The sequence below is a fragment of the Paralichthys olivaceus genome, chromosome 8 (genome assembly GCF_024713975.1).
Source record: "Paralichthys olivaceus isolate ysfri-2021 chromosome 8, ASM2471397v2, whole genome shotgun sequence".
Lineage (NCBI taxonomy): Eukaryota > Metazoa > Chordata > Actinopteri > Pleuronectiformes > Paralichthyidae > Paralichthys > Paralichthys olivaceus.
In genome coordinates, this window is record NC_091100.1 from 9,207,022 (window position 1) to 9,233,414 (window position 26,393).

Sequence of the window (26,393 nt, forward strand, 5' to 3'; positions counted from 1 at the left end):
CGGCTAACAAAAGTTATGATAGAGGTTGTGTTTATACAGAATTATGACATAACTTTTAAAATATGACACTATAAAAGTGACACAATAGATTTTCTTCATTTCACATAAAACATATACTTCATGTATAAATCATTTCACATATAACATCTGCTTCATCTATAAATCAGTTCACATATAAAATTTACTTCATGAATAAATCACTTCATTATCAATCAACACTGACGTACAAAAGTGCTCAGCACAGTGCTCTGTATTTTCCTTCAATTATTATCCATATTCATCAGATTACTGGTCTCGTTCTTATTATGGAGGCAAAGCAGATTCTTTATCAACACTTATGGTATGAGACTTCTGATAATAACATCTAGCGAAACCTTCATCAGCCCTGTGACAGTTTAGAGACGTGCCAGGGTTAATTAACTTCAACAGTTTTGTTAGAAAAGCCACAGGTTCTTTTGGAGTTTGTTTCCCTGGATGGTTTCGTTTTACTGGAAATCCTAAACCTAAACAGAGGGCCTCTTTGTTTTTTAGGCATAGGACATCCTGCCAAGGTAGTTGGCCGGGACATATCCCTTCTGTCCGTTAGCCTCAGCCAACCACCACTCCTTGTTGCCTCCCACGTCACAGAACTGGAGGATGCGGACATGCTGGTACTCCTGTAGGGTCAGCTCCTGGTCACAACGGGCTTGAAATGCATACACGGCATAAAACTGTGGAAACAGAGACATCAATCAAATGTTTGTGTGTTTTTGATAAAAGCATCAAACTGATGAATGATACTTTTTAAATGTTAGTATGTTTAGTAAGTTTTACCTCCACCAAAAGCAGGATTAGGCAAAAACTACTGGACTTGGTGGCAGGATGTGCTTTGGGTCAGGGAAGAACCTATTACATTTTAGTGCTGATCCAGATCAGGGGTCGAATCCAGGATTATTGTTCACTGTCTTTAACATTGTGAGATTTGTATTTATGGATCTTGATGAAACAATCAGGCATGTTTAGAGGACTGAAATTCATGAGTTTGTGCAATTTGCTGCAGATTCAATAAAAATCTGAATGTAGTGAATTTTAACGTGGTTTCATGAGGTGACTGTCCGGCCTGTTCAGGGGAATGAGCTCAACTGAGTTCCATTCTAGTGCATCCTCCTGTAAAACCAGAGGGTGGCACTGTTTATTAGTACATGAGGTGTGTGGCTTGATGCAGTTCCTTATTTTTTTAGATTTATTTTTTTATAATGTGGATTTCAAAAAGTTTCTGTACACAAATGTTTGTATGTAATTTTTATTTACCTTATTTGCCCCTTAGGTGAAAATTAAATTGATCTGAACCAATATTTTTACCGTCATCTTTTCTAAGCAATGTCGTATCTTAAAGAGACATCCATATGGTGCAAGAACCTGCAGGCGACCACACGCACCTGCTGAGCATCTGTGTCCGATGTGTCCTCCAGGTCTTCCACGCTCTCTGGCTCCCCCTGTAGGCCAGAGAGGGTTGAGCTGCTGTCAGTGGTGGTGAGGTTGAAGCTTCGCAGGCTGCTGCTGCCACTGCCCGACACAAACAGGCTGAGGTCATCGAAGTCATCGTCCACCATGACAGGTGGCGGCTGCTGCTGCTGCTGCTGCTGCGGCTGCTGCTGCTCTTTGACCATCTGGCCGGCTCGCTGCGAGTCCCTCAGAGGGTTGTACTGCTTCAGAAATGTGGAGTAGACGTAGCCCTGTGCACCTAACAGTGACACACAGCAACAGTTTGTCAGGATGCCAGACTTGCTCATTTTGAAAGGGTTGGTTCGGCCAAAATTACAAAACAGTAGAACCCTGCAGATTATATTAATTCCTGCTTCCAACACAATAACTTAACACTGTTCACAAAGACACTCGAATATACATCAGTGTGACAATTACTACCTAAAATTATAGCAACCATCTTTGAGAAAAATGTATTTGATGTGTACTTTGACTATTTAGTTTGTGTCCCATCCATTGACATCAGTGGCAGGTTTTAGGAGCCATGCTGCAGCCAGCCAACAGGTGGCCATCAAGCTGCTTGAGCGCCATGTTCATCTTTATATACAGTCTATGGGTGAAAGCACGATCTCTAGAGAGACCATGGTGTTTATTGTAATTACAGTGAACTTTCTCCAGTTACACGTTACAGAACAAACTACTTCTGAGCCATTTATTAATTTCCCTTCATTAATCCTAAAACGTCTTCCCAGAAGTATTGGGCATCATTTGCAGGAATGTGTTTTTAATGAATAATGGTGTGTGTCACATTAAGGCCATAGCCACAGTATTTGCATAAACAATATCAAATCCAGTTAGAGCGAGCGACCTGAGGTGAGTGTATAAATATGAGGTGAGAATATTCATAGAATGGATATCAACAGAGGGATGAACAACAACTTCCTGGGAATGCTTGTAATCCCACAGGAAAAGACGAGTCTGTGAAGAATGCTCCGAGAAACATACACACTTTTTTTTCCTCCTCACGCTCATAAAAAAGAAATTCTTATTGCAGAGTAGAGAGAGGCACGCAAGCGGCATCTCTCCAACCCTGCTCCTCAATACCCAAAGGGAGAGGCTTTGTACTCTAAGTAACACTGCTTACAACGCACAGCGGTTTATTCCAAACAAGACGTTGGGATCTCAGGTGCTTCTGCAAGACGTGGAGGGGAGATGGAGACAAGCTGCGGAGCAACCATCTCCAGAGGCAGGCAAAGAGGTACCCGGCAACCATGACATCACAGGAGCTGCGGGGACTGATGCTTGTGTGCCGACTTGTTGGAGTCAGAAAGTAAAGTTTGGTGTTTCTACAGAGCCTCAGTCATCTCACAGATGCAGGTGTATTCCCTGAGGAACCAGATTAATAAAGGAGACCTATACAACCATTCAGATAATTAGTGTGATAACTTAATTCTCCTTTTATGTCTCAAAGAGCTACCTCTGCCTCGAGTGCACACACACACACACACACAGATTTGCACAACTTATTAGAACTTTGCATTGACTTCCATTGATTGTGAACAGGCTAACCAAAACCTTTTACCTAACCTTAACCATGAACAATTCATGCCTAACTCTAACCTTAACCCAACCACAATTCACATCTTAGCCCTAACCATAACCAGGGACCTCAGAAATGACGTTTAGGACTGGGCTATGGTCCCCATGAGGTCGACTGGTCCTGTCGAGGTCGGCGAGCACACACACACACACACACGCACACACGCGCACACACGCACACACACTTGCCTCCAGTGTGAACCAGCCAGCGGCTGCTGCTGCCCAATGGGTCCGTATCCTCCAGCAGGGCCACCAGTTCTCCCTCCAGCAGGCTGAGGTCCTGATCCTGGCAGCCGTTACACTTCCTCTTCAGCTGGTACAGACGGTTCAGGGGGTGTTCTGTCAGCAGCCGGGCTCGCTGTTCCTCTGTCTGATGCTGCACCTCTATTGTCTGTAGGACAGCAAACCACAAAGTGTGGTGTAAATATTCACAGTGGCTGCCACGTGTGAGGGCACATGCTGGCATGTTGCTGGTTACAAGATTATTCTGGGGAGGGAAACAGGTAATAAGCTCCTGAGAGGTATAAGAGCTTGAAATAACATGCTACTCACATGAACAAGCACAAACACACTTCTACATGTACAGATGAGTAAGCATGTGCGCGCACATACACACGTATAGATCTCTTCATCTCAGGGGACTGATACCTGCTGGAGCTTTAGGTTGCCAGGTGCTGCAGTTAATCAGCCTGGAGCTGTTCTCTTTGATGGGAGAAGAAGCTGCCAGTTCATGGTTTGGAATTGGTTGAAATGGTTTGTAAATTATGTGGGACTTTGGTTTTTATGTGAGGTCAATTAGGAGTTTAGTTGCACAACTGATCAGGGATCTGCATAGTGCAGACTCTGTAGATGGAATCATCTATTCAGAAAGATTTCTTACCGTTGTTTTCTTGTCTCGTTGTCTCTCAAAGCTGACTTTGCGCTCCATTAGCTTCTGTGCATTATCTTTAACAAAAGTCAGATTATTCAGCTCATCCATGATGCTGCTCTGCACCTCAGCAATGTTCGACAGTGGAGCCTGGAAAGTCAAGCATAGTAAATGTGAGTTTCAGTGTTAAATAAAATAAAAGGTGTCTGCATTATGACAAAGGTCCTCACTGGTAGCTGCTGCATGGACGGAGCACGGAGTAGTATTTTATCCATCAGCTCTCTGAGCAGGGTGACCAGATACACCACACAGTTGGTCAGGATGGTGTAGGCGGCCATGTTGAACCTCTGCAACTCCTCCACCAGCAAAGCGTTGATCGCTTCATAGTCCCTCCTGGTAGGCCCGGCCGGGTCCTCTGGTGCCGGCAAAGGGGAGGAAGAAGGGGTGGATGGTGAAGATGAAAAAGAGGAAGAGCGCTCGAGGCGGCTGCAGTAATCCAGCAATTTGTCATAGCGTTTCTGGATGAGCTTCTGGGGGGCTGTGAACATGCCCTGCAGGGAGGAGAGGGGGACGAGGACCAAGCGCTCCATACTGTCTTTCTGCAGGAAGAAACAAGTCAGGTAGCAGAAGATGAGTAGAGATTTACAGCATTTCTCTGACCATGTAAGCAGGTACTTTTTAAAGAAATTGTGGTCGTGTATAGAGCATGAAATATCTTATGTATGCAGTAACATTAACCTTGAATACATAACAACAAGAGAGCTGCTGCAACTTAATTTGCATGCAGACAAACAAGAGGCACTGATGTTGTTCAGCTTACAGTCTGAGTTCAGCACACACTTCTATTATAGGAGCCTGCAATGGCAGGTGCTATTCATCAAGAAAAGGAAAATCTTCTCCTCTCCTGAAAGCATTGAACAGTTACAGCTGTCGTGTTTTGACTACAGCAGACACAATCAAACCCTTTCATGCACAATAATATGTTGCTTTTCCTCTTAGAGCATGTTTGCCTTTGTGCCGAGAGTCATTTTGTCAAGGTCATTACAGATCTGGTTTGGGGTCAGCGCTGAACTGCTGCAGTGAAGAGCTGCTTCACAAAGAGTCTTATTCAGAGGTGGAGTTATATCAGAATTGGCAACTAAAGTGCAATCCAGAGAGAGGAGAGGGAAGGTGTGAGGAAGCTACCGGATCGAGTAAGACAGGCAGTAGAACAGGAAGAGGAAAGACAGATGACCCACACTTGGAGGATGAATGGAAGGTCATGTAGGAACAACAAAGTGTGGTCCGGCACAAATTCAAAAGATTCAAGGAGGAAAGCTGGAAAAGTTACATCAGTTGTTCTGTGAATAAAACTGGTGACTTTTTTATTGTGAAGCACAAAACAAGACAAACTCACAAAGTGCTTATAGGGATCATTTCCGTTATTGTGCAATGAGCCATTTATCCCATTTTTGTTTGGATCCTTAACAATGTTCTCCATGTCCTGGATACTCTGGACAGCTACAGACACCATCTCCTGCAGAAAATACATAAACACAACGTTTATAATATTACTAATAAAACAGCATCGAACATGTCCGTTCTACAGTGGGAAATATTACACCTACCTGAATGTGCAGCAGGTAAAATTGAAGATTCTTGACCAGCTGCCTCACGGCTTTCTCCAGACATCGGAACAGCTTCTCCTCTCTGTCAAATACTTCATCTCTCACCTACAAAACAAAAATAGCTAAATGCCAATCATGCCTTAAACTTCCTTTATATGTATACACTTGAAAATGTCATTAATAGTTGTTTATATTGATAAGACATTGTATTAATTTAAACCGTCAATTCCACAAACTTTGTGATTTCAATTTAAATCTTTTAATTAGAGTTTTGATTGCGGAGTGAAAACCTTCTTTTTTCTACCTGTGGTTCAACTCCGGTGAGGATCTTGAGATAACCGGCGAACCTGTCTCCTTTCTTACGGATGGAGTGAATGTTGAACTTGTTTAGTTTTCCCCTCAGTGTCCCTTCATCTTCCAACCGCTTATACTTCATTACTGAGAATAGATAAAAATGGAGGCAGAATGAAGATGAACAGATAATATATACAATTATATTTGCTATAACTGAATTCCATAAAAGACACAGGCAGCAAATTGATACACTTGAATAAAAAAGACATCAGTAAAAAAATCTCACCTATATCCTTGCGCCTCTTGAACTCATTGATGTTCACATTAATGATTTTGGCAGCAGTGAACGCCTCCTGCAGGGGACGACAGTCAGGATGGTCCTCGGGTGTGGCCTGCCACAGCTCCCCGAGCAGCAGCGGGTACTTCATGATCCTCTGGACCGGTTTGATGAGCAGTGAACCCATGTTCAGCAAGTTAGGTTTACCCCTATGGCAATTTATATATATAGTAAAAATAATTTTCATTAGAGCCTGACTGACTATATATCATATATGTATATATACATATGATATATCTACAAATGGAAATTAGCTGGTATCTTAATAGCTAGTATTTCCTTTTAGATAAATCTATTGATGCATTTCATCATTTTTTTTTAATTTCTGAAAAATACAATGGTCAAACTCCAATCGGCATTAAACACAAGACCAAAACTGCAAAATCAACACAACAATATAACAATCTATTATTAACAATATACCAAGAGTGTTAATACTTTTTAGATCATGGGATACTTACTCTTGGTCGTAGATTTTCCTGTAAGTATAAAGACAAAGAAACACACCATCAAAAATCATAAACAGTAAATCTCAACATTTGGAATTTTAGGGAAGTTAAGTTTTACATGATGTGATGATTATTTAGAGGAAGTGACTTCACTTACTTCAGTGCCAATATACATGTGGTGAAATGTTGCTTTATTTCTTCCTCTTTCTCATACGATTTGAGCGACATGTTGGCGTCATCGTGATGGTAACAGTAAATCTTATATACATCTTCTAAAGCTGCCTTCGCCTGGATGAATACTTCTCCTTCAAATAAAAACATGGATGTGAGATATCTTTTTGTCTAAAATGATTCAGATGCAGTTAAATTTCAACAAGTTAAATCTGCCAAGTATGAAAATGTTAGTACCTATAACAACTGCTTCTGGATCAGGGTCAGCCAGGGCCTCATGCAGTCTGTGAACGAGAGCTGCAGATACTTCACACAATGTCTCCATGTTGGTGAATAGCCGATCGATATCCACAACCTGAGAGAAGATAAGGACAATGTAGCATAACACATGACTTTCACCTGCTGTTTCCCCAGAAAATATACTCATGCCTACATTTCTATTAAATTAATTACTTTTTTACTGTAAAAATAAACTATGGTTAATGTGAATAAACCTGAGGTCACATTTAATTTTGGTATTTCAGTGTTTTTGTTTGTAAAATGTTCCTTCATTTTAATCTAATTCTCATAATTCTGTTGTAGAGCTGTTGAGTGTGTGAATTAAGGTTAATGTCATGATGGGGTTAATGTCAGAAATTAGGTTAGAGATATGGGATATATTTATATTGTAAGGTTGGCAAGATCTAGCCTTCCACATAAGCAAGGGATGCTTTTAACATCAGCTCATTCTCAATTAGTGTTGAAAATTTTCAATGGAGATTTATTTAAGTACATTTTATTGTAAATACAACAATAACAAACACTCAAATGGTAATGAGTAACATGCATACAAATAAATGTCCTCATGATGTATGTTAAAGAAAGTAAACAAAACAACTAAGCAAACAGCCAAACCAGCAAATGGACCCGGATGAAGACATAACCTGGAGGAAACAACTACCTGCATGTTGCGTAGAGGCTGCACCACCTCTCTGATGCACAGCTCCAGGTCTGTGAGGTAATCTTTTTCAGTCTGCACAAGCTCCTGAATGACCTTTGCCCTGCGGTTCATCTTCCTCAAGCGGACCTCCTCTGGGTCCAGGGCTGGAGAGGGGGGTGTGGACAGGTCATGTGGAGTCATTTTCTCTGAGAGGAAAAAAACATAATTAAAATAAATAAATAAGTAAGCAAATAATCTCCTGTGCATTGTATGTGCTATTCACAGGTACATTCCTTTGAGGTAGACTTTAGAACAAGGTCATGATGTGAGTGCACGTACATTTTGGTGGCATAATCTAGCATGTCATGTTTTTGCCATCATTTCAAACCACTTGTGGCGCATGTACATGTGTTGAGGCAGTAAACACCCTGTGGGCTGCGTATGCTTGGAAAAATATACGTCTGCCAACACATCCGCTCGACGCCTGAGCAGCAGTCGCTATTTCACGGTGATCTAATTATTTTGACTCAGACGCCAAAAGGCCTTACTTAACATGCCAGGCAGGCGCGCCGCTCTTTTTTTTATTGCTTTGCTGCCTAATCAGTCTGTGGCTGCTCTGTGCTTTGCATGGCAGGCAGGGGTGTCTGCTCAGGGAAGAGCAATGCTTCCTTGCTGCCTAATCGACACCATGCACCACTTCCTCCTCTGGGGGGGAGAGAGACATGAACAGAGAGAGAGAGAGAGAGGCGGAGGGCTGCGAGGCCTGTGTCAGGTTACAGAACTAATCGTGCCGCTGATGTAATGCCACGGCGTGCTCTGGCATTCCATCTGCTCAAAAATGGGAGAGTGTGAGAGGAGTGGCACGCGATGATGAACACACACAAACACACACACACACACACACACACACCTACATGAATGAGGACACATACACACTGACCCCGATTCACACAGGGACACACAAAACAAATGCAATTACACACACACACACACACACACACACACACACACACAATAACTATAGGTAATGATTATAAGAGTCACACCCTTTGCATTTACACCTGGAATTTGTATGTGCTGTCATTAATTATGGGTCAACAACAGATCCAAAGTTTAGTCAGGTCAAATAATTCCTGGTGTTCCATTCATATTTCATATACCTTCAAGCAAGGAGCATTCAAAACAGCATATCAATATCAATGTACGCTTAACAAGTTATATCCCATGTAGAAAAATTGTTTGGCCCAAATTTGGCCCTAATCCATCACAACGCACATCCAGCCCACATACTGCATCATGATGGAATGGATGAATAATAGTGTAGGAAAGAGAGAAGGTGAACGAAGGGCAATTATACTGTAAAAACATAGAAAAACACAAATATGCAATAGCAATACCACATGTCAACTGAAGGTGACACAGGAATTTGTTTTGTGCTAGATCGGCCATGTTTACCATTTACTACATGGGCAACTAGAGGTTCACATCCAGATTACACCTCAGCTAGAGTGCGACATGTTTGCCGAAAAAGGCCCACATTTGTTATTATATTTTGGGATACTTGGGCCACATTTGCTATTTTATAACTTCTGGCCCACATCCACAAGAAGGCCAGAGGTGCGGTATCATTACCCGGAGTGGCCCACATCCGTATTTCACACTACTTGACGTGTGAGCACAAGCGACCACAGACACAGATCAGTACATATGTACATAGAAAAATGAATCTTTGCATGCGTGATCACATTTGCTCTGAGGAAGTTACTCTGTTAAAGAAAACAAGGGTGGAAGCTGTAGCTTGTTTCCCTTTCATTTCATTTTCAAACAGTCTTTTGTGTTTGTAGGAACAGAAATATGACAAGTTCACAGTAAACTGTGGCTGGAGCCATTTGCTGAAGTTCAGTGAAATATTTAATGAGACCAGTACTATCTTATGAATGCTGCAGAGGTCTGATCACCTTCTGTGTAGTTACACCTCATGTTTATCTTTTTATATAAGATGCATGGGCAGAGGTGAATCATCACTTTTCTAACAAGTAAAAACCAGAACAACAGAATGTCCATCATATAATTGAAGGATTAATAGACTGGAATTCATTGTTCATGTTTTGTATCCTTCCCTCGTATCTTGGCACCGAGGAAACAGGTGAAACATATGTGTCTGTCTTAATTCAGGCTCTCAGGCTATCACACTGTGAAACATCGACTGTCATGAGACTGAAAATGGTTGTGCATTTATTTTTTCTTCAGGAGTTATTAGTTAACCTGCTAGTAACCTGGTAGTTCCTCCAGAAAAAGGCAGGTTAATGTGAATTTCTTTCTTTTTGAAACTTATAGTTCTAGTTTTTACTGTGGAAAACCACTTTTCATGAATTCCAGTTAACACATAGTGGAAGTGTGGTGTACAAAAAAAGGATCACATTCATGTTTCAACAGGATCATCAAGTGTCACATGTCAACATGAGCATTCATCATGAAAAGAGACCCCAGAATCTGTGGAAACCTCCACCCGTGAGAAAAGTCCCCCATAGTACACGATCGGGTGAGGGTAACCCTTGTTGGCTTATGATGAACTAAATCATATACTATACTATAACATAAACACACACATATATATGTATATATATATATATATATATATATATATATATATATACACTCCAGTATATTTCTGTCATGGTGTTAAGTCATAATAACAGGAATGTAATACAGATTATTTTAAAAACATTTTTTTAGTAAAATCTGTTCCATTAAAAATTGGCACATATTACACAAATAAAATATAACCTGCCGCAGCCTACCAGAACTCAGCAGCAGGTTTCAAACTCTGCTGACTTCTCTTTTTGCCAGTATTATGTTTGGTGAGGAATGGTTGCTGGCACAGGAGTTCCCATGTAAGTGGATACAGGGCTTTTCACTGTGCAGCCCATTGAAAGAGACCCAACCGACAGCCCCGGAACAGAAAACAAGGCCTGGTGTATCACGTATCGCCATCAACGAGGAATGATACGTTAGACTTTGCCAAGTGCACAGCTGGATTTTTTCACTGTGAATCTAAATCCTGCAAGTCCACTGACTTTGATGTGTTGCCTAAAGATCAATAAAGAATATTAAGGCAAAGGAAAGTTGAGCATAAGGTGACACACACACACATACATCGTCATTTGTAGCAATAATTTTTAGCAGACGGCAAACTATAACCTTTTCCCTGACCTTAACCATGACCAAGTCATGCCTAACTCTAACCTTCACTGAACCACAATTCACATCTTAGGCCTGAATTCAAACATGACCTCAGAAATGACGTGTTACCTCGATAGGACCAGGCTTTAGTCAGTGTTTTTGCTGAAAAGGTCCTAAAGAGATCACACTCACTCACAAACACATTCACCATAACCATAACCCCCGTATGCTAACTCGAAATCTTATTCTAAATTTAATCATCACAACTAAACGCCTTACCCTTAGTGATGTGTGCTTGCCCATGCCTTGACTCTGTCGCTCCACTCGTAATTATATGGTCTTGGTCTGCATGGGCATAGTGATAGATTCTTGCCCCCTAACCAAACCGAACCTAAAATAACCTAACTTAACCTAACCTAACCTAATCTAATCTAACCTAAACTAACCTAACCTAATCTAACCTAATCTAACCTAACCTAAACTAACCCAACCTAATCTAATTCTGATTTTAATCCAATCACCAAATGTTAACTCTCAAAAAGCCCATTGGAGTTGTGAGAATGTCCTCACAATAATTTTGAACCTGAATTTGTCCTCACAATCATATAGTAAGACATATAGGCACACCCACACACACAAACACACTGTAAGAAAGCATCGGCCCTCAAACAGCATAAACCTGCAACAAAGTAACCTGCTCCATAAATGATAAGTTGCTAAATAAATACATATGAATATGTGCTTTACTTCTGTCCTTGAACATGAGTTGTGTGTTAGTAAATCATTTTCAGAACTATTATATTTAGTCATGTAGCTGTAAATAATTAGACACACACCGATATCATGTTACCATGGCGCTATGGCTCGACAGACCTGTCTGACAGGCAGATGAGAACAGAGCGTCGAGCAGCAGGTCACATGTTTCCGTGTTCTATGAAGTCATCGTTCTGTCAATATTTGCAATGGTAATACCACTGTAAATATGTAATGCGGCCTGTCAGCTGTGAGGCCGCTCACATCTTCTTCAGATTATTCAGATGATTTACAGAGGAATAATCTGCAGATTATTTTCTGAAGTCATCATTTGATCGTGAAAATGTCAAAAAAGTAAAACTTTCAGGGCAAATCTTCAAAAGTAATTAATTGTATAATGATCAAACCATGAAATTGTTGTTGTTTGATTATTCTGTGTAGTGTATCTAGTGTGAAATATGTAAAACAGAAAAAGAATCCTGAAAATACAAATCCTAAAAGGTATATTATCCATACCTGGTCTATCACTCTTATTATTGATATTAAGCTATTGTTTGACATACTTGTGACCACCTCCAAGTCATGTTTTCAGCCTACAGACAATTAAATAAAATAAAGATCTAAATTTACAAGCCAAAAAATATGTATTTTTGACTGAATTTATTTTCCATAACATGTTTGTTGAACAGAGATAATTTTCTTAGGAAAAGTATCTGCAAGAGCTGGATTTTGTGAATAAGCAGAAGGAGGAAAAACACACTCATGACTGAAATTGTAATTTACAGCCATGGAGTTTTCCTGCTCGACACTATGTTGTCATCTTTGCCAAATCAGTACTGAGGTTTGAAGTGATCAAATATCTGTTTAGGTCACACTCACATTAAACAATCAGCAGCACGTCACATGTTTCAGTAAAGCCATCATTCTGCCAATATTTGCCATGGTAATACCACAGCAAATACTGTAGCCTACGTAATGGTGCTCGTCAGGCTGCGAGGCTTTGGAGTCAAAGAGGGTGGGTGACTGGTTTACTGAAAACAACCCAGTGTTTTTTTTGAAAACCCTGACTATGGTACAGGTAGGTCAGGAAAAAAGAAAGTGCAAAGTAGGAGAGAGTGTCTCTATTTCAGGTAAATACAATTGCTGATAAGGCAAGTGTGTGTGAAAGCTTGTTTGTCTATACACCAACAAGTGACATGGAGATTTTATTTGGAGTTTGAACACAGAGCCTTTTCGGCTCTATTGGCCAGAAAGAAAACCCCAGGAACAAGTGATACAGGAAATCCTTCATACTTTGTCTAATCTTTACCTACTGCTGACACAGTGATGTCAACCATTTAGCCTGAAGTGCAACATTCCACGTCACTGACTGACTGCGCTCTGAGGGCAGGTGAAGCCAGTTTTTTTTCCCCAGGAACATGGGCAAGACTGTGTCAACTGTTGTGATGAGGCAGCATCAATGATTTATTTATTACTTGTTCTTACTTCCCAGGCCAATCGCCATTGGTTAAATGTTATGATGTGTGTGAACCAAACTGAAAGACCAAGTGGCTGAAATATTTTGAAACTAAAGTGATGATATTCACACAAACGTACAACACGTCACCGGTGTCAGGTCTTGTTTACGAGCTGGTCAGGAGCTCTTCTAAAGCCACTCCTCCGTGCACAGTTTGCATATGAGCCTTCATCCCTTCGGGACTATCTCCTGCTCAACACATGGTAACACAACAGGTGCTGTGTAGCCAGAGCTGTGCAGCAGTGTATACTTTGTGTTCATCTATAGTGGACATGTCTGAAACATCACAAAGCCAGTGTGTTTCAGTTTTATTTAAGTGTTGTCAGTGTAAAGAGTTGTAAGTTGTGTCAGACTACATGTTGGCTCACGTGTGTGTGTAGATTGTTGCCATAGTTGTGACCCCTGGGGAGGTCATTAGCTGATGTACCTTTAAGTTTAGCGCTGTACTCCGTCTTGTCAGACTGACTCCTCCTCACCAGCGTCCCCAGGTTGAAGTCACCTTTGGCCATTTCATCAGCCACTATGGTGTCCGTCTTTCTCCTCTCCAGGTAACGCAGGAACACGGGCCGGTTCCTCCTCTTTATCACCTTCTCCTTCTCTTTTTCTTTCTCCTTCTCACCCCCAATGGCCTCCTTGGGATCCATGGTGAGGCTGTCAGCCACCCTATGCCTCCAGACCAGTCAAGGAGAAGAGAAGGGGGGAAGAGAAGAGGGGACAGGAGAAAGAAGGGAGAGAGAGGGAGAGAAAAAAGAGCCTGGGAGGTGCAACAGGTGTAATGTTCACTGTGCACTGCTGCCTGCTCTGCACAGGTAATGTAGCTCCTCCCTGTGTCGACCTGTCATAAGAGCTATAGTGGCCCCACCTCTCCTCTGCTGTGCTATGCTGCTTCCCTGAAGACCATTATTTCCACCCAGGGAGAGAAAGTGCGTCTCCTCACTTTCTCCTCAGCTCTGCTGACGGAGCAACGGCCACAGGCTGAAGTCTTGTTTTTGCTTTAACTAAAGATTTAATGTCCTCAGAATGAAATGAACATCATCTCTCACAAAGACACAGAAAACAAGGAAGTATTCATGTAAATGTACTGGGTACTGGAAATCACAATTGTTGTTCCAATCACACAGTGAGGAACATCGTACATTTACAAATCAAATAATCTATGTCTATGATGCATTTTAAACTCAAGCCAAGTCAAGCTGTAAATTGTTGAGCTAATTTTAGCTTCAGTATATGGATTAAACAAATCTCTATAAATGAATGAATAAACGTTTAAAACTGGCAGGGAATTACAACAGTTTTCACTTTAATGATCATCAGAGTTGGGTGTATGATTATTTCACGTTATAATTCCTAAATAATGGATTGTGTTTGTGGGTTGTGTTGTGTTTCATTTTTGAATACTCCTCAAATTGTTATACACAGGCTGTGTTTCCTTTTACAAAAACATCTTTCTAGTAATAACCCATAAAGTGGCACTCATAAAATGCCCAAACTAGTTTGACAGGTAAGTCACTGACACATGATGATTGCTGGTCATAGCAACCAGATACTGTGAGTCCTTGTCAGAGTAAATGAATGGATGCATTTCCGCCCTATTGAAGCTCAGGTCATGAGGGCTCACAGTGTGTTCTCAGATCCCTGTGTAGTGTGCTCACACAGCACACCTGTTTAACTTCTATTAGACTGGATGCACACGTATGTCTCACAACAACACAACAGCTGCTCTACACAAGACTATGTGTCACATAAGCAACATCATGTGTGCATATGTGCATTCAATAAAAATCTACTCTACGTGTTATTATTGCTTTGAAATGTTCATTTTCTTCTCAAAAAAATACAGTTAACTTGTATTAAAATACAACTGACCCTGTTAGCAGCATTATGTAAGTGGATGTAGTAACACAGACACTGAAGAATCACATATTCTGTACAAACATGCAGGAGGATAAACATCATCTTGTGTGCGCTGTCAGCGTGGCAGCGGGAATTGTTTTGCCCTGACGACGCTTATGTGACATCATGTCACTTGGGGTGTGGCTCTTCCTGGCCTCAACGTGTACACTTTTAAATTCATTTACATAATAGACAACGTTTTGCTGCTTTTCCTGACTAAAGAATACATTTCCATAAAATATCAGAAAAGTTTTTAAAAAAAAGTCGGAAATAGAGAATATTTTTTCATATGTACACTTGTTATATACATATTCAGATTCTATGTGTATATATATACATATATATATACATATATATGTATATATATATATATATATATATATTAGATTTCATCTAATGCACTTATTGTGAAAACAAATATTATCGTGATAAGCTGCTCTTTGACAATGATTGAGTGAAAAGAATAATCTTAGAAAAAATACCCAGCTAAACCTAAGATCTTTGTGAAGACAAAAAAAACAAAACAAGGCAATCCTTATTTCCTCAGGGAAAATTGCTGCAGGAGTCAAAGTAGTGAATAATAATAATATACATAATTAACTTTATTTATATAGCACTTTTCTTTACAAAGTTCCGAAGTGCTTAACAGACAGAATAAGTGAAATCGGAAAAGAAGAGCAATTAAAACTAGAGAAAGATAAACAATCTATAAAACAGGGTTGAGTAAAGAAACTATACTTAAGAGTGTTATTGCTGGTCACATGGTGAACACCAGTGAAAAAAGCTGAGTGCTTTACCCTTTGACAATAACTAAAGAGAAGGACTCTGACTTTCATTCAAGACAACCTAATCTCTAAACATTAAGCCACTGCAGACCAGCACCACTGGTTTGTAGCACGACATACTGTATGTTCTTGCTTATAACTTGTACCTTATAGCTAATACAAATAGAGTTCATAGTATTCTGTGCTTCACAAATTCAAAGCAACTATGGCAACAATATCAAAGGCAAGTATGCACTTTTTGTATTTTTATAACCATTTTTATTGCTGCTCTTACAGTATGTGTCATTTGTTTGCACAGAGGCCAACCTACAGATCAGTTAATGAGACACATCGAGGCGGCTGGGGTGTGTGTGTTTGTTCATGGTACATGGCCACCCACGCACATACTTTGTTCTGGTGATGTATTTTCTAAAATGTCTATCATCAAATCCGTTTAGTCCAGGTTGTAAAAATAAAAGAAAGGGGTCAATAAAGCAAAAGTAACATTTCATTTCTGGAAAGTTTCAAAATCAATAACAAAGCGGCTCTATTCTCCAGTCACTATGGAAAACTCAATTTATCAAACTTAGTTTAAGTTTAATTGAAAAAATAATAGATCACATGAAACTCCTGCATGCTTTCCTTCCTCTTCAACTTATTTTTGTTTATATTGCAGCTGGAAAGTAAATGATTGGGATAAATGGGTTTTCCTGGTCAGTTACAGCCTAAATAGGAGATAAACTAGGTGGCAGCAGAATTAAGCTACTACTTGGATTACAGGCATGCAAAAGAAGTATTGTCAAGTATGAATGGGAACATTACTGACTTCCTGTTATATCAGTGCCATATCAAAATAAAGGCACCATTTTAATTATTATAAAACTCAGAAGAATGAATAAATATGTATGAATTAATATATGATAAGCACAATATAAAATGTGCTACTTATGTTTGGGTGACCACACCTCTCCTCTCTCCATATGATAAGAACAAATACTAAACTTATTTAAATAAATGGACATACTGTATATTTTACCTCAGACATTCAGGATCATGCACAAAGAACCCTTGTCATTCTAGCTACACCAGGAGTTTTCGGAATTTGTCACATAATCAGATTTGTAAACAATATAATGTAACAGATAATAGCATTTTTAGCACTATTAGATTTCCATTTTCACCTAAATTGATTGAATTACCATAAAATGACCTTAATGCCTGTGTTACTTGAAGCCTGAACCTTTATCTGTTTCTCTGACAACTTTGATTTGTCTTCCATTGATTTTAATTCTCTCACTACTTGATATTTCTATCTACACTTGTATGATTGAAAAGCACTTGGCTTGACTCCTGAACTTAATATAAAGTCTATGCTCCTGACTTAACTTTTAAATATGTCATATAAATAAATGTCCCTTCACAAAAACAATTTTACCACAATCAGTTTTTTTCCCACTGTGTCTTGAAAAATTTTAAAAAATATCTTTTTTTTAATATATATATATATATTTTTTTTTTTTCGACTGCACATGCTTTTATTTTGAAACTCACCGAGCGGATGTTTCTGCTCCTCGATGGTGGATGTGGCGGAGGTGGATGACGGGAAAGAGGAACCGGAGGAGGAAGAAGTGTGTGTGTGATGACGCCTCCGCTGGTTCGCTCCTCTCTCGGCCTCCTGCTGAAAGTCACCGGCTCGTTGTCTGCCTCCAGAATCAAACTCGTCGCACAAGCAGCAGCTCTTCCTCATCTCCGTGGGAGAACCATGCACTACCTCACGGAGGAGAGAGGACGACCTCATTCTCCTGACTACCGGATCTATTTTAGTAAGTTAAACCAGCGTGAGTACCGGAGGGGCCTCATGTGTTCACGGGTTTAACGGAGCCGTGCTCTGGCTCTCAGGCTACCGGAGGCACCGGACAGGTGACCTCGCCTGACCTTTGAACTGCAGGTGATGTGGTGTCAGCATGTGGCACAGGTACAGTGATGAGTGTTAGCATTAGAGCTGCAGCTCTGCCACTGTTACACTTTCCACATCTTTAACGTCTTCACAAGCAGATAGGACGGACAAGGGTTTGTTTTTCACGTGCTTGCACTTCCTGTTTTATGGTCACGTGGTCATCACACACACACACACACACACACACACACACACTCTCACACTCACACATTTTTTAAATAATCAAACCGAAAGATTGCATTGATCATTTCATTATTATTTTGGCAATAGTGACAATGATCAAGGCAGGATTGCAAACAAGTGACTGGCTACATGCTCCAGACCCCCAGGGGGCCCTAAAGCTTCAGGTTTACTCAATATCATTTGTTTATGAAAACAAGTCATTGTGTGATAATGTGTGAGAAAACATTAGCAATGTGGATAATCTAAAAAGTGGATCCTTTTAGGGTCGCAGGGGCTGGAGCCAACACTTGCTCACATTGGAGCCTCGAGTCAGGAAGTGTTGAAATAACAGTTCATCAGATTGTTGATACGATTTGAAGCATTTTTTGCTTCCCGCCCTAAGAAACGAGCAGTTTTTCTGTGACATATTAATTTTCATGTGTTTAGAGTATTTCTATTTTTACTTCATTTTCCTTAGAAACCTCTGATGGGAAATATGTTTCACCGTTTCATGACATTCCACTTATAGCTGAGCTGGAACAGGTAAGTCTTCTGCTTTTACTTTCTGTTTGATAAATTGAAATGTGATGACAGCTTTTTGATATTTATTCACACCTCAATACTCTAACTAGCAGCTTATTCTTTTTTAACAGGACAATGATGTACCAGCTAAAAAACCCAAGCGTAATGAGAAAGAGGTATTGTCAAATTAATAAATTGTACATCATTTTTTCTTTCACCACAGCATAAACTGGAATTATATTAAAAGATTTCCTCTTTACTCTCAGGTGCTCTTTAACATGGTTGTAGAGGTACCTCGATGGTCAAATGCTAAAATGGAGGTAAGATAGATTGATATATCTAGCATGATGATAGTATCTCACTTTGATTTATCTATTTCTACTACTGCTACCATGACTGCTGATAATGTTGAAATATTAACATTGCTGGTTTACACAGACTAATGTGTTAACTTTCATTCACCCCCGTTTCATTATACATTTCACAATAGTGTATTTCTATCTGTTTTATCAATTAGCTAGCATCACTGTAGCTCAAAGTTATAGTATTTACTGTATGATATGCTGCTAAGTTAAGTGTTGAAATTAAAGCAACACTAAGTAACTTTACTTAGCAACAGCGCCCTCTGCAGCGAATATTCTGTTAGGCTCAGCCTGGTTCTGGCATTTTAAGCTGCTCCTCACAGGAGATTGTACCGCTCACTTAAGTTCAGTTGTGCAAGAACAGATATTCGGCTTGAGTAGTGGGAATGAAAGTGGCAAAACTGTTCCTATTACCAGTCAGTGTAGCGTCAAATCAATTTTAAGCTTCTATTTTAAAATAAAAAATGCATGATGTTGCTTTAAATCATGTTTGTACGACACACAAATACATTTACCTTTGCTCATATTTGCTTCACTTTTTCAGATTGCTACAAAGGAACCACTGAATCCGATCAAACAAGATGTAAAGAAAGGCAAACTCCGATATGTTGCCAACATATTTCCCCATAAAGGATACATCTGGAACTATGGAGCTCTCCCACAGGTGAGGAGCATAGTTTATAAAGAATTTAATGTATATCTCTAATAACAATACAGCAATTGAATCACAATGATGAGTTTAATTTAATTATCATGGAATTTGAAATTCACGTTGAAGCTTATAGGTGAAATAGACTGATATTTTTATCGAATCAATTGTTCATCAATGTTTCTGAACTGTTCCCCTGAAAAAGACATGGGAGGACCCGAACCACACAGATGCAGAAACAACATGTTGTGGTGATAATGATCCCATTGACGTTTGTGAAATCGGGGCCCAGGTAAGACGGCTGTAGAGTATATAATGAATGACTGCATTTTAGGGTGTTATTTGCTTACTTCAGTTGACCTACCTTTTAACATTGAGTGACTGATTGACTATGTAATCTTGAATGACTATTTGTATTGTGTTGGCCTGTTCAGGTGTGTTTTCCAGGTCAGGTGATCCAAGTGAAAGTGCTTGGCATCTTAGCCATGATTGATGAGGGCGAAATGGACTGGAAGGTCATTGCTATTAATGCTCAGGACCCGGATGCCAAAAATCTAAACAGTGGGTGTGATCATATATCGAACATTCAGAAACTCCCGTATTGATCCATACTTTACCGAGAATAAGTTCAGTTCAGGAAACCTTGAAATTAGAATTGTATTTGGAATTTGCAAAACAAGACAATATAGTAGAAAGGTAATGTTTCATAATAAGTTACAAGTGTAAATGGAATTATTCAGAGCTTTTCAGAATAAGCTGCCCAACCTCATAATTTGAATATGGTATTAAAATGTAATATACTTGCAAAGCTCAGTAACTTCAGACAAACCTAGTCTGTGGAAATGTAATTGTCAACACTGTTTTGTTTGCATTCAACAAATAACATTGTGTGTGTTTGATCAATAATGTAAAATGTCAAATGTTTAATGCATTCCCCTTAATTGGATGCTTTTTTAATTTAACATTTTTACTCCTGTTTTATTTACTTCATCTGCAACCAACCTTGTTCTTGTGTAGTTAAATTCATTTTAAGCCTTTTAAATGTATTATTTGCTTGGGCATATGTAACCACTATTAACATCAGAAGGATATACATTCTCATAATGTAATCTTTTGTTAAGATGAAACTCTACTACTAAGTCCAAGTATCATACAGATTTATGTCTACTTTGTAACAACCATTCTGTAAATCTCGGGTCCCTCTATTTTGATTCTGTTCGATGTGTTACTGTTTATTTAAGGCATAGAGGATGTCCGCAAGAGCCGACCCGGTCATTTAGAGGCAACGGTTGACTGGTTCAGGAAATATAAGGTGCCCGATGGAAAGCCTGAGAACCAATTTGGATTCAATGGACAATTCAAAGACAAGGTACTGAGACCTTTGCAATACTGCTTAACAGTAATAAGCCTTGACAGTTGATATACGAGGAGTCTCTGATCTTTGCTCTTTTGTTAGGACTTTGCAGTTGAGATCATCAAGTCCACCCATGAGCACTGGAGGGCACTAGTGCAGAAGCAGACAAATAATGAAGGGATTGAATGGTAAGGTGGTGGGGGTTAAGCCACTGCAGTGTATACATGTGGCAAACATACAATTGGCTCTGTGATTGTCATTTACTGCACTAACTTTTTTTTATGGATAATCCCTTTTTTTTTTTTTTTTAAGCAAAAATATCTCTTGCTGTGAGAGTCCTTTGAAATGCAGTGCTGATGAGGCCAGAGATGTCGTCCAGTCGGTGAGAACCTCCAAATGGTGTTAATGATGATAAACTAAATATAACTTTTAAAACTAAACAAAGTTTGGTTTTGGTAATTTAGTTTTTTTATTTTGTGACTCCTCAGGCCCCAACAGTTGGTAGCCCACATCCTGTGTCTCCAGAGGGTAAGTCAACAATGAGTGACTCACACTGAATTAGGTTTATTTAAGGTGTTATATAGTTTAATGCTCATACTTCTGATATTTTGTTTTGACAGTGGATAAATGGCATTTCATCTGAAACCCTTAAGACAATATGGAAACACACAGAAGCATCTAACATCCGATGAAGATTTATCTATATGCAGCTGGATTTATTTTTGGTAGGAACTCTTCCTCAGCTGTGTAAAGTGCCATCTACATTTGCCATCCAATCGTTTGCCATAGAGAAAAACATGATTTAAAAAAGATTATACCTAATACACTAACGGCACAAGCACGTGAAGATCTTTTGAGTTGAATTAAGGACGTGAAGCAGGTTGTCATATTGGACATCAGATTGTTTTTTTTAATTTCGAATTCTATAGGTTGATCACAAAATATTGTTCTCCTTTTGTTTAAAATTTTATTAAATTGTAAATAATTTTTTATACGTATTTCAGTACTTTGGTGGCAAATGTGCAGGTCCAGCCTTGCATTCTATAGGACTAGACGTCAAGCTAACATGCTCCAAATCTGTTCTGAAGTCATCTAATTGTACCTGCAACCACAGTTTCTTCTTGTTTGGATAAATAATAAAAAATGCAATGTGAGCGTGATAAGATCTCTTCAAGTTTTATCTATAATTACACATTTAAAAGCTTCAACATGTTAGACAGGAATATTAACTTGGAGTAACAAATCAGATTGCTTTAAATAAATATAAATTTTATTAAAAAAACACCCACATCTCAGCAATATCAGGAATGATATAATAAACAGCTTTCAAATAAACTGCATTCAGTACATTACAATACTTACAGTATTAATACCCATCCTTAATTCCATTTTTTGTAGCATACCAAACTTCAGAAGAACTAGGAAAGCCTTAAAAAAATAAAGACAGGCAAAATGTTGCACTTTTTTTATACCTTTAGTGTCTAACTGCAAAAAAAAACAAGTGTGTATCAACTGCTAGCTTAACCTTTGAGCCGAGCACATACAGTGCACTAGTTAAACCCAGAGAGTTATTCAAGTAATGTTGACTCACTCAGAAACACTCTGAAGCATCTTCAAGTATGGCTATGCTTGTAACCCGCTATATCTTAGACACCTCGGCTTTCTCAACCACAACCTGCTACTGTAGCTGGGTACTGTACAATGAATTCAACATTTTTATGTAGATTTACTTTACAAAATTGGAACAGATAAAAGAAAAAAAAAACTAGAACTTCTAATGTCGTAGCTAACAGGATACTATAACTGTAAACATTGCTGTGACAGTGACCGTAATATTTACAAAGACTTCCTGGATAATCTAACGATGATCATTCTCTTAACCTGAAAGAGTCAAAAGGATATTGTAGGATATGATGAGGACTGCTGATAGAGAAGCTGTGGGTCAAGTTGACAGAACAAGAAGAACCTACATCAACATCGAAGAATTAGTTGTATTCCTGCAATACAAATTCTTGGTATGTACACTGTGACATAATTTATTTATTTTTTAACACATTTACAATCTGTTTAAATAAAATGTTTGTAATTCTTTATTACATATTTTTTTTCCTTAAAAAGAAATGAAGTGCTAACAGAAATTGAATACGTTAAAGAGTGGGGGAAGTTGTTACTATAACATGAATCATTCCTTTATATGTCGCATTAATTAAATGAGGGAATAAAATCATTATACAATTGCTTAGTGGTTATAAATAAATTTAACTATACACAGGCACAAGGATGTGCAATTACTTTAATCATTGCCCTGGTCTTTCCCCATAGCAAAAGCAAATACATTGCTTTTAACTTAGTCAATATCATACTTTCCCTTTAATCAGCTCAGTGCATATATGTTCAATTACTTTTAAAAGATTACCACCATCATTCTAGCTAAAATAGAAGTAAAGGATTGCAGGAAAATAATTTCATCTGTGTGGGATAGACAATAACCATATTGAGATTCGGGATGCAATGGCAAGTCCCTGAATGAGAAGATGACAAGTTGAATACAGGTGATGAAGACGTACACAAATTAGTTTAAAATGTCCCTGATTTTACAGTAACATCAAAGATTAAAGTTCAAGTGATACTTTTTAGCAGATTGATAAAAAAGTAAGAAATGAACTTTCATGCCTTTACGTGTGCTTAAGTTAAGCTGTTCTCATACAGAGGAAGAAAGAAAAATATGTTATAATCATATTGCCAAACTAATTTTGAGGTATTACAGGTTTGTACTAAACATTATTTAAAAGCCTTCTCACTGCCCCAAGAGTCTCACATTATGTGTCTAGTAGGTTGAATAGCACCTTATGAAATAGTCAGTTGAAACCCAAAGAAATACAATGTTTGCATTTTTACAACACAAAATCTATAACAGCAATTCCAAAAACGGGAAATTAATTTACTGTACAAATCTCAAATGTTTATCTTACAGTTAGATTACAATAATTAAAGACCCCACAGCAAGCCAGCTGCCCTCTGAAACTGACACTGAGCCTACCCTGTTTCATGTTCCTCAGTGTATAAAAAGCATATTTACTAAGCACAAAAGACAAAACTACACGAAATATTCACAATCCAGGTTTGTTCAATGAACCTACAGTAAGGAACATTAAAAACAGTTGCTAACAACATAGAAAACCTGGTAAATATTAAAATAACGCAATTGCAAAGTTTTTTTTCTCAATGTTAAAAATGCACCATTTAGTATGGCTCAATTTACAGTAAAAATGACATAGGAAAGTGAAAGAAGCACCAACACAATGATAGTTCTTAAAATCTTGTTTTTGCATGAACTTGCTTCATGGATTGTGCATTCAATCCTCTTCTAAATTTCTCCATCAAATTTCCATGATGCTAGGGAATTAATTAATGATATAAGAGCAATTCAACCAGATTTTATGATTTAAAAATATGACCATATTACCAAAACATTAAACTGTTATTATTAAAAAGTGGTCCAAGAAACACTGACTTGATGAAAAGCATTGTGATGCTGATGATTTTACAGTGGGATAATATTTTCAGTGTCCAGCTGAGATTGAGTGTCAATAGTAGAGTGTGTTATGGTATTGTGTGAAGGCATTTGAATTAAAAGAAATGGTATTACAGTTTAGCACCATGTTGTAATTTGCAAAGTCAGTGTATCATGCCAAGTTCCCCATCTCCAAATTTTTGTAAGAAAAATAAAGCCACCATAAAAGAAAGAAAACTTTGTTTCTGTAAAAATAGGTCCTTATGTCTCTATCTAAAAGCACCAGAGAATTTGACACTGTATCTTTCAAAAGTTGCCGAACAAAAATAAATACATCCTTGGTAGGGTCAACTAGTAAAGCTTGGTTGTTAAAGAAGTGAAAGACCTGATGTGATAGGTGATTTTTATCTGATCACAGGTTCCTTTTTCTATACAATGCCTTTGTTAACCTTATGGATAAGAAGGAGTGTTTAAATGAGGCCAGTGGTGCTTGAAGTCTTTGTTTATCATAAAGCCCCTTTAGTTTTCTTCATCATGAGTGTTCTCTACACAAACTTACTGTAAGGTCCTGTGACCTTGGTGAAGGCGTATGGAGATGTACTGACATAGGTGTTTGTTGTGCATGACAAGGACCCCTCCATTAGTGCCTGGATAAAACGCTTGTAAGGAGGCGGAACAGTGGGATCTGATGACTCCGGGTGCTCCCGCTTCACCCCCTTTTTGCTGCCCTTGCTAGGTGTCCCCTCGCCACCATTCCTCTCTGCATCTTCCTCCTTCTCTCGAGCCTTTTCTGCCATCTTGGCTTCCCATAGTGCCAAACCATGCTTGGCCTCATTCATATTTTTGTGCTGGTAGAAGACCAAGGAGATGCGTGTTGGGTGGTTGCGGTCTGGATTTTTAAGGGGTGTTGTGGCGTGAAGCTCCCTTTTCGCACACTCAATCAGGACTGAGCCATGGCTAGGGGCCACTGCCACACCACCAATATCAGGGTCCAAGAAGTTGTGCTCGTTGTCTGACCACATCTCTGGTTTTTTTGGTGTTGTGGGTGTTGGTGGTGTTCCAGGCTCTTGCTTGATACCAGACCCCATGAGGCTTCCATTAGGCAGACCTACCCCTGACTGTGCCTCGCGGTTTAAACACCCACCACCTAACTGAGAAGACATCTGTGGACTAGGCATGCTTATTTCTGTCTTGATTTGCATATGGAAAGGATCTTGGCCTGTTGGTAAGATCTGAGGGCTCCGAGACAGGTATGGATGTTGGTATCCCCCAAACTGATTGCCTTTGCTCACAGCAGCTGTATAGTCTAGACCTCCATGGGTTGATGGTGCTCTAGAGAGGGGGTCCATAATCTGGGGTTCTGAGGCTCCATTAGGACCATAAGGGCCATAGGGTCTCATGGGGTGAACTGGCCTCATGCTGCATGCACTGTAACCATTGACCTGTAAACCTTGATCATTGTACCTTGGGGGATAATTGACGTCATAACGTTGATGTGCACCATACTGCTGCTCTGAATAAAGCACTGGCCGCTGTTGTCGATACATTTCTAGGTGCTTTGGGTTTGAAGCATAGTATTGATGGTAATTGTCAAGGGGCATTCCTCCATTACATTGATAACCTGGGTATGGACGATTTGATCCATTAATGTAAGAGTTTGGTACATGGAGTGGGGAAGGATAAGGGCTGGCTGGTGTTGGAGGCTGATGAGGATACAAGCTGCCTGGCTTGGAAGTGCTTGGAAAAGACCCAGGATGGTTAGGGAACCTAGGGTAGTTGGCTGCATTTGTAGAGCCAGGATAAGGGGGTAGAATACTCTGGTGCTGTTGTTGTAGTTGCTGAGGATGGACCCCAAGGTGGTGTGTTGGCTGCCCTGGCTGATAGGTTGCTCTCACAGCACCTGGAATATGTCCTAAAAAAAATTTTTTTTTTTAATGAAGGCCTGAGAAATTTTGAAAAAAAATTACACAAACCACCAATTCTCAATTATCATCAAGTATGACAAGTATTGTCAATTCATTGCTCTTAGGTTTTCACAATTTGTTAAGCATATTGT

At 39.3% G+C, this 26,393-nt stretch overlaps 3 protein-coding genes across 3 annotated transcripts in view; 1 reads left to right on the plus strand and 2 right to left on the minus strand.

Moving 5' to 3' along the window:
• Nucleotides 1-13: 13 nt before the first annotated feature.
• Nucleotides 14-17,326, minus strand: arhgef38 (Rho guanine nucleotide exchange factor (GEF) 38). Its single transcript, XM_020101260.2, has 14 exons — nucleotides 13,588-17,326; nucleotides 7,730-7,914; nucleotides 7,027-7,144; nucleotides 6,776-6,923; nucleotides 6,631-6,648; nucleotides 6,119-6,318; nucleotides 5,843-5,976; nucleotides 5,539-5,643; nucleotides 5,328-5,447; nucleotides 4,162-4,530; nucleotides 3,944-4,081; nucleotides 3,253-3,454; nucleotides 1,419-1,723; nucleotides 14-710 (listed from the first exon to the last, which is right to left on the minus strand). The coding sequence occupies exons 1-14, from the start codon at nucleotides 13,802-13,804 to the stop codon at nucleotides 528-530; spliced, it is 2,442 nt and encodes an 813-aa protein (XP_019956819.2). The 5' UTR covers nucleotides 13,805-17,326; the 3' UTR covers nucleotides 14-527.
• Nucleotides 17,327-17,456: 130 nt separating this feature from the next.
• ppa2 (inorganic pyrophosphatase 2) lies at nucleotides 17,457-21,983 on the plus strand. The gene is made up of 12 exons (XM_020101262.2): nucleotides 17,457-17,640; nucleotides 18,415-18,479; nucleotides 18,590-18,634; nucleotides 18,725-18,778; nucleotides 19,365-19,484; nucleotides 19,675-19,761; nucleotides 19,904-20,030; nucleotides 20,711-20,838; nucleotides 20,926-21,011; nucleotides 21,136-21,205; nucleotides 21,312-21,351; nucleotides 21,444-21,983. The coding sequence occupies exons 1-12, from the start codon at nucleotides 17,457-17,459 to the stop codon at nucleotides 21,464-21,466; spliced, it is 1,029 nt and encodes a 342-aa protein (XP_019956821.2). The 3' UTR covers nucleotides 21,467-21,983.
• An 88-nt stretch (nucleotides 21,984-22,071) lies between these two features.
• The window catches only part of tet2 (tet methylcytosine dioxygenase 2), a 28,333-nt gene continuing 24,011 nt past the window's right edge, over nucleotides 22,072-26,393 (minus strand). Inside the window, exon 10 of the mRNA XM_020101295.2 lies at nucleotides 22,072-26,249. Within this exon, the coding sequence (XP_019956854.2) occupies nucleotides 24,883-26,249 (1,367 nt within the window). The 3' untranslated portion in view covers nucleotides 22,072-24,882. The remainder of the gene's footprint in view (nucleotides 26,250-26,393) is intronic.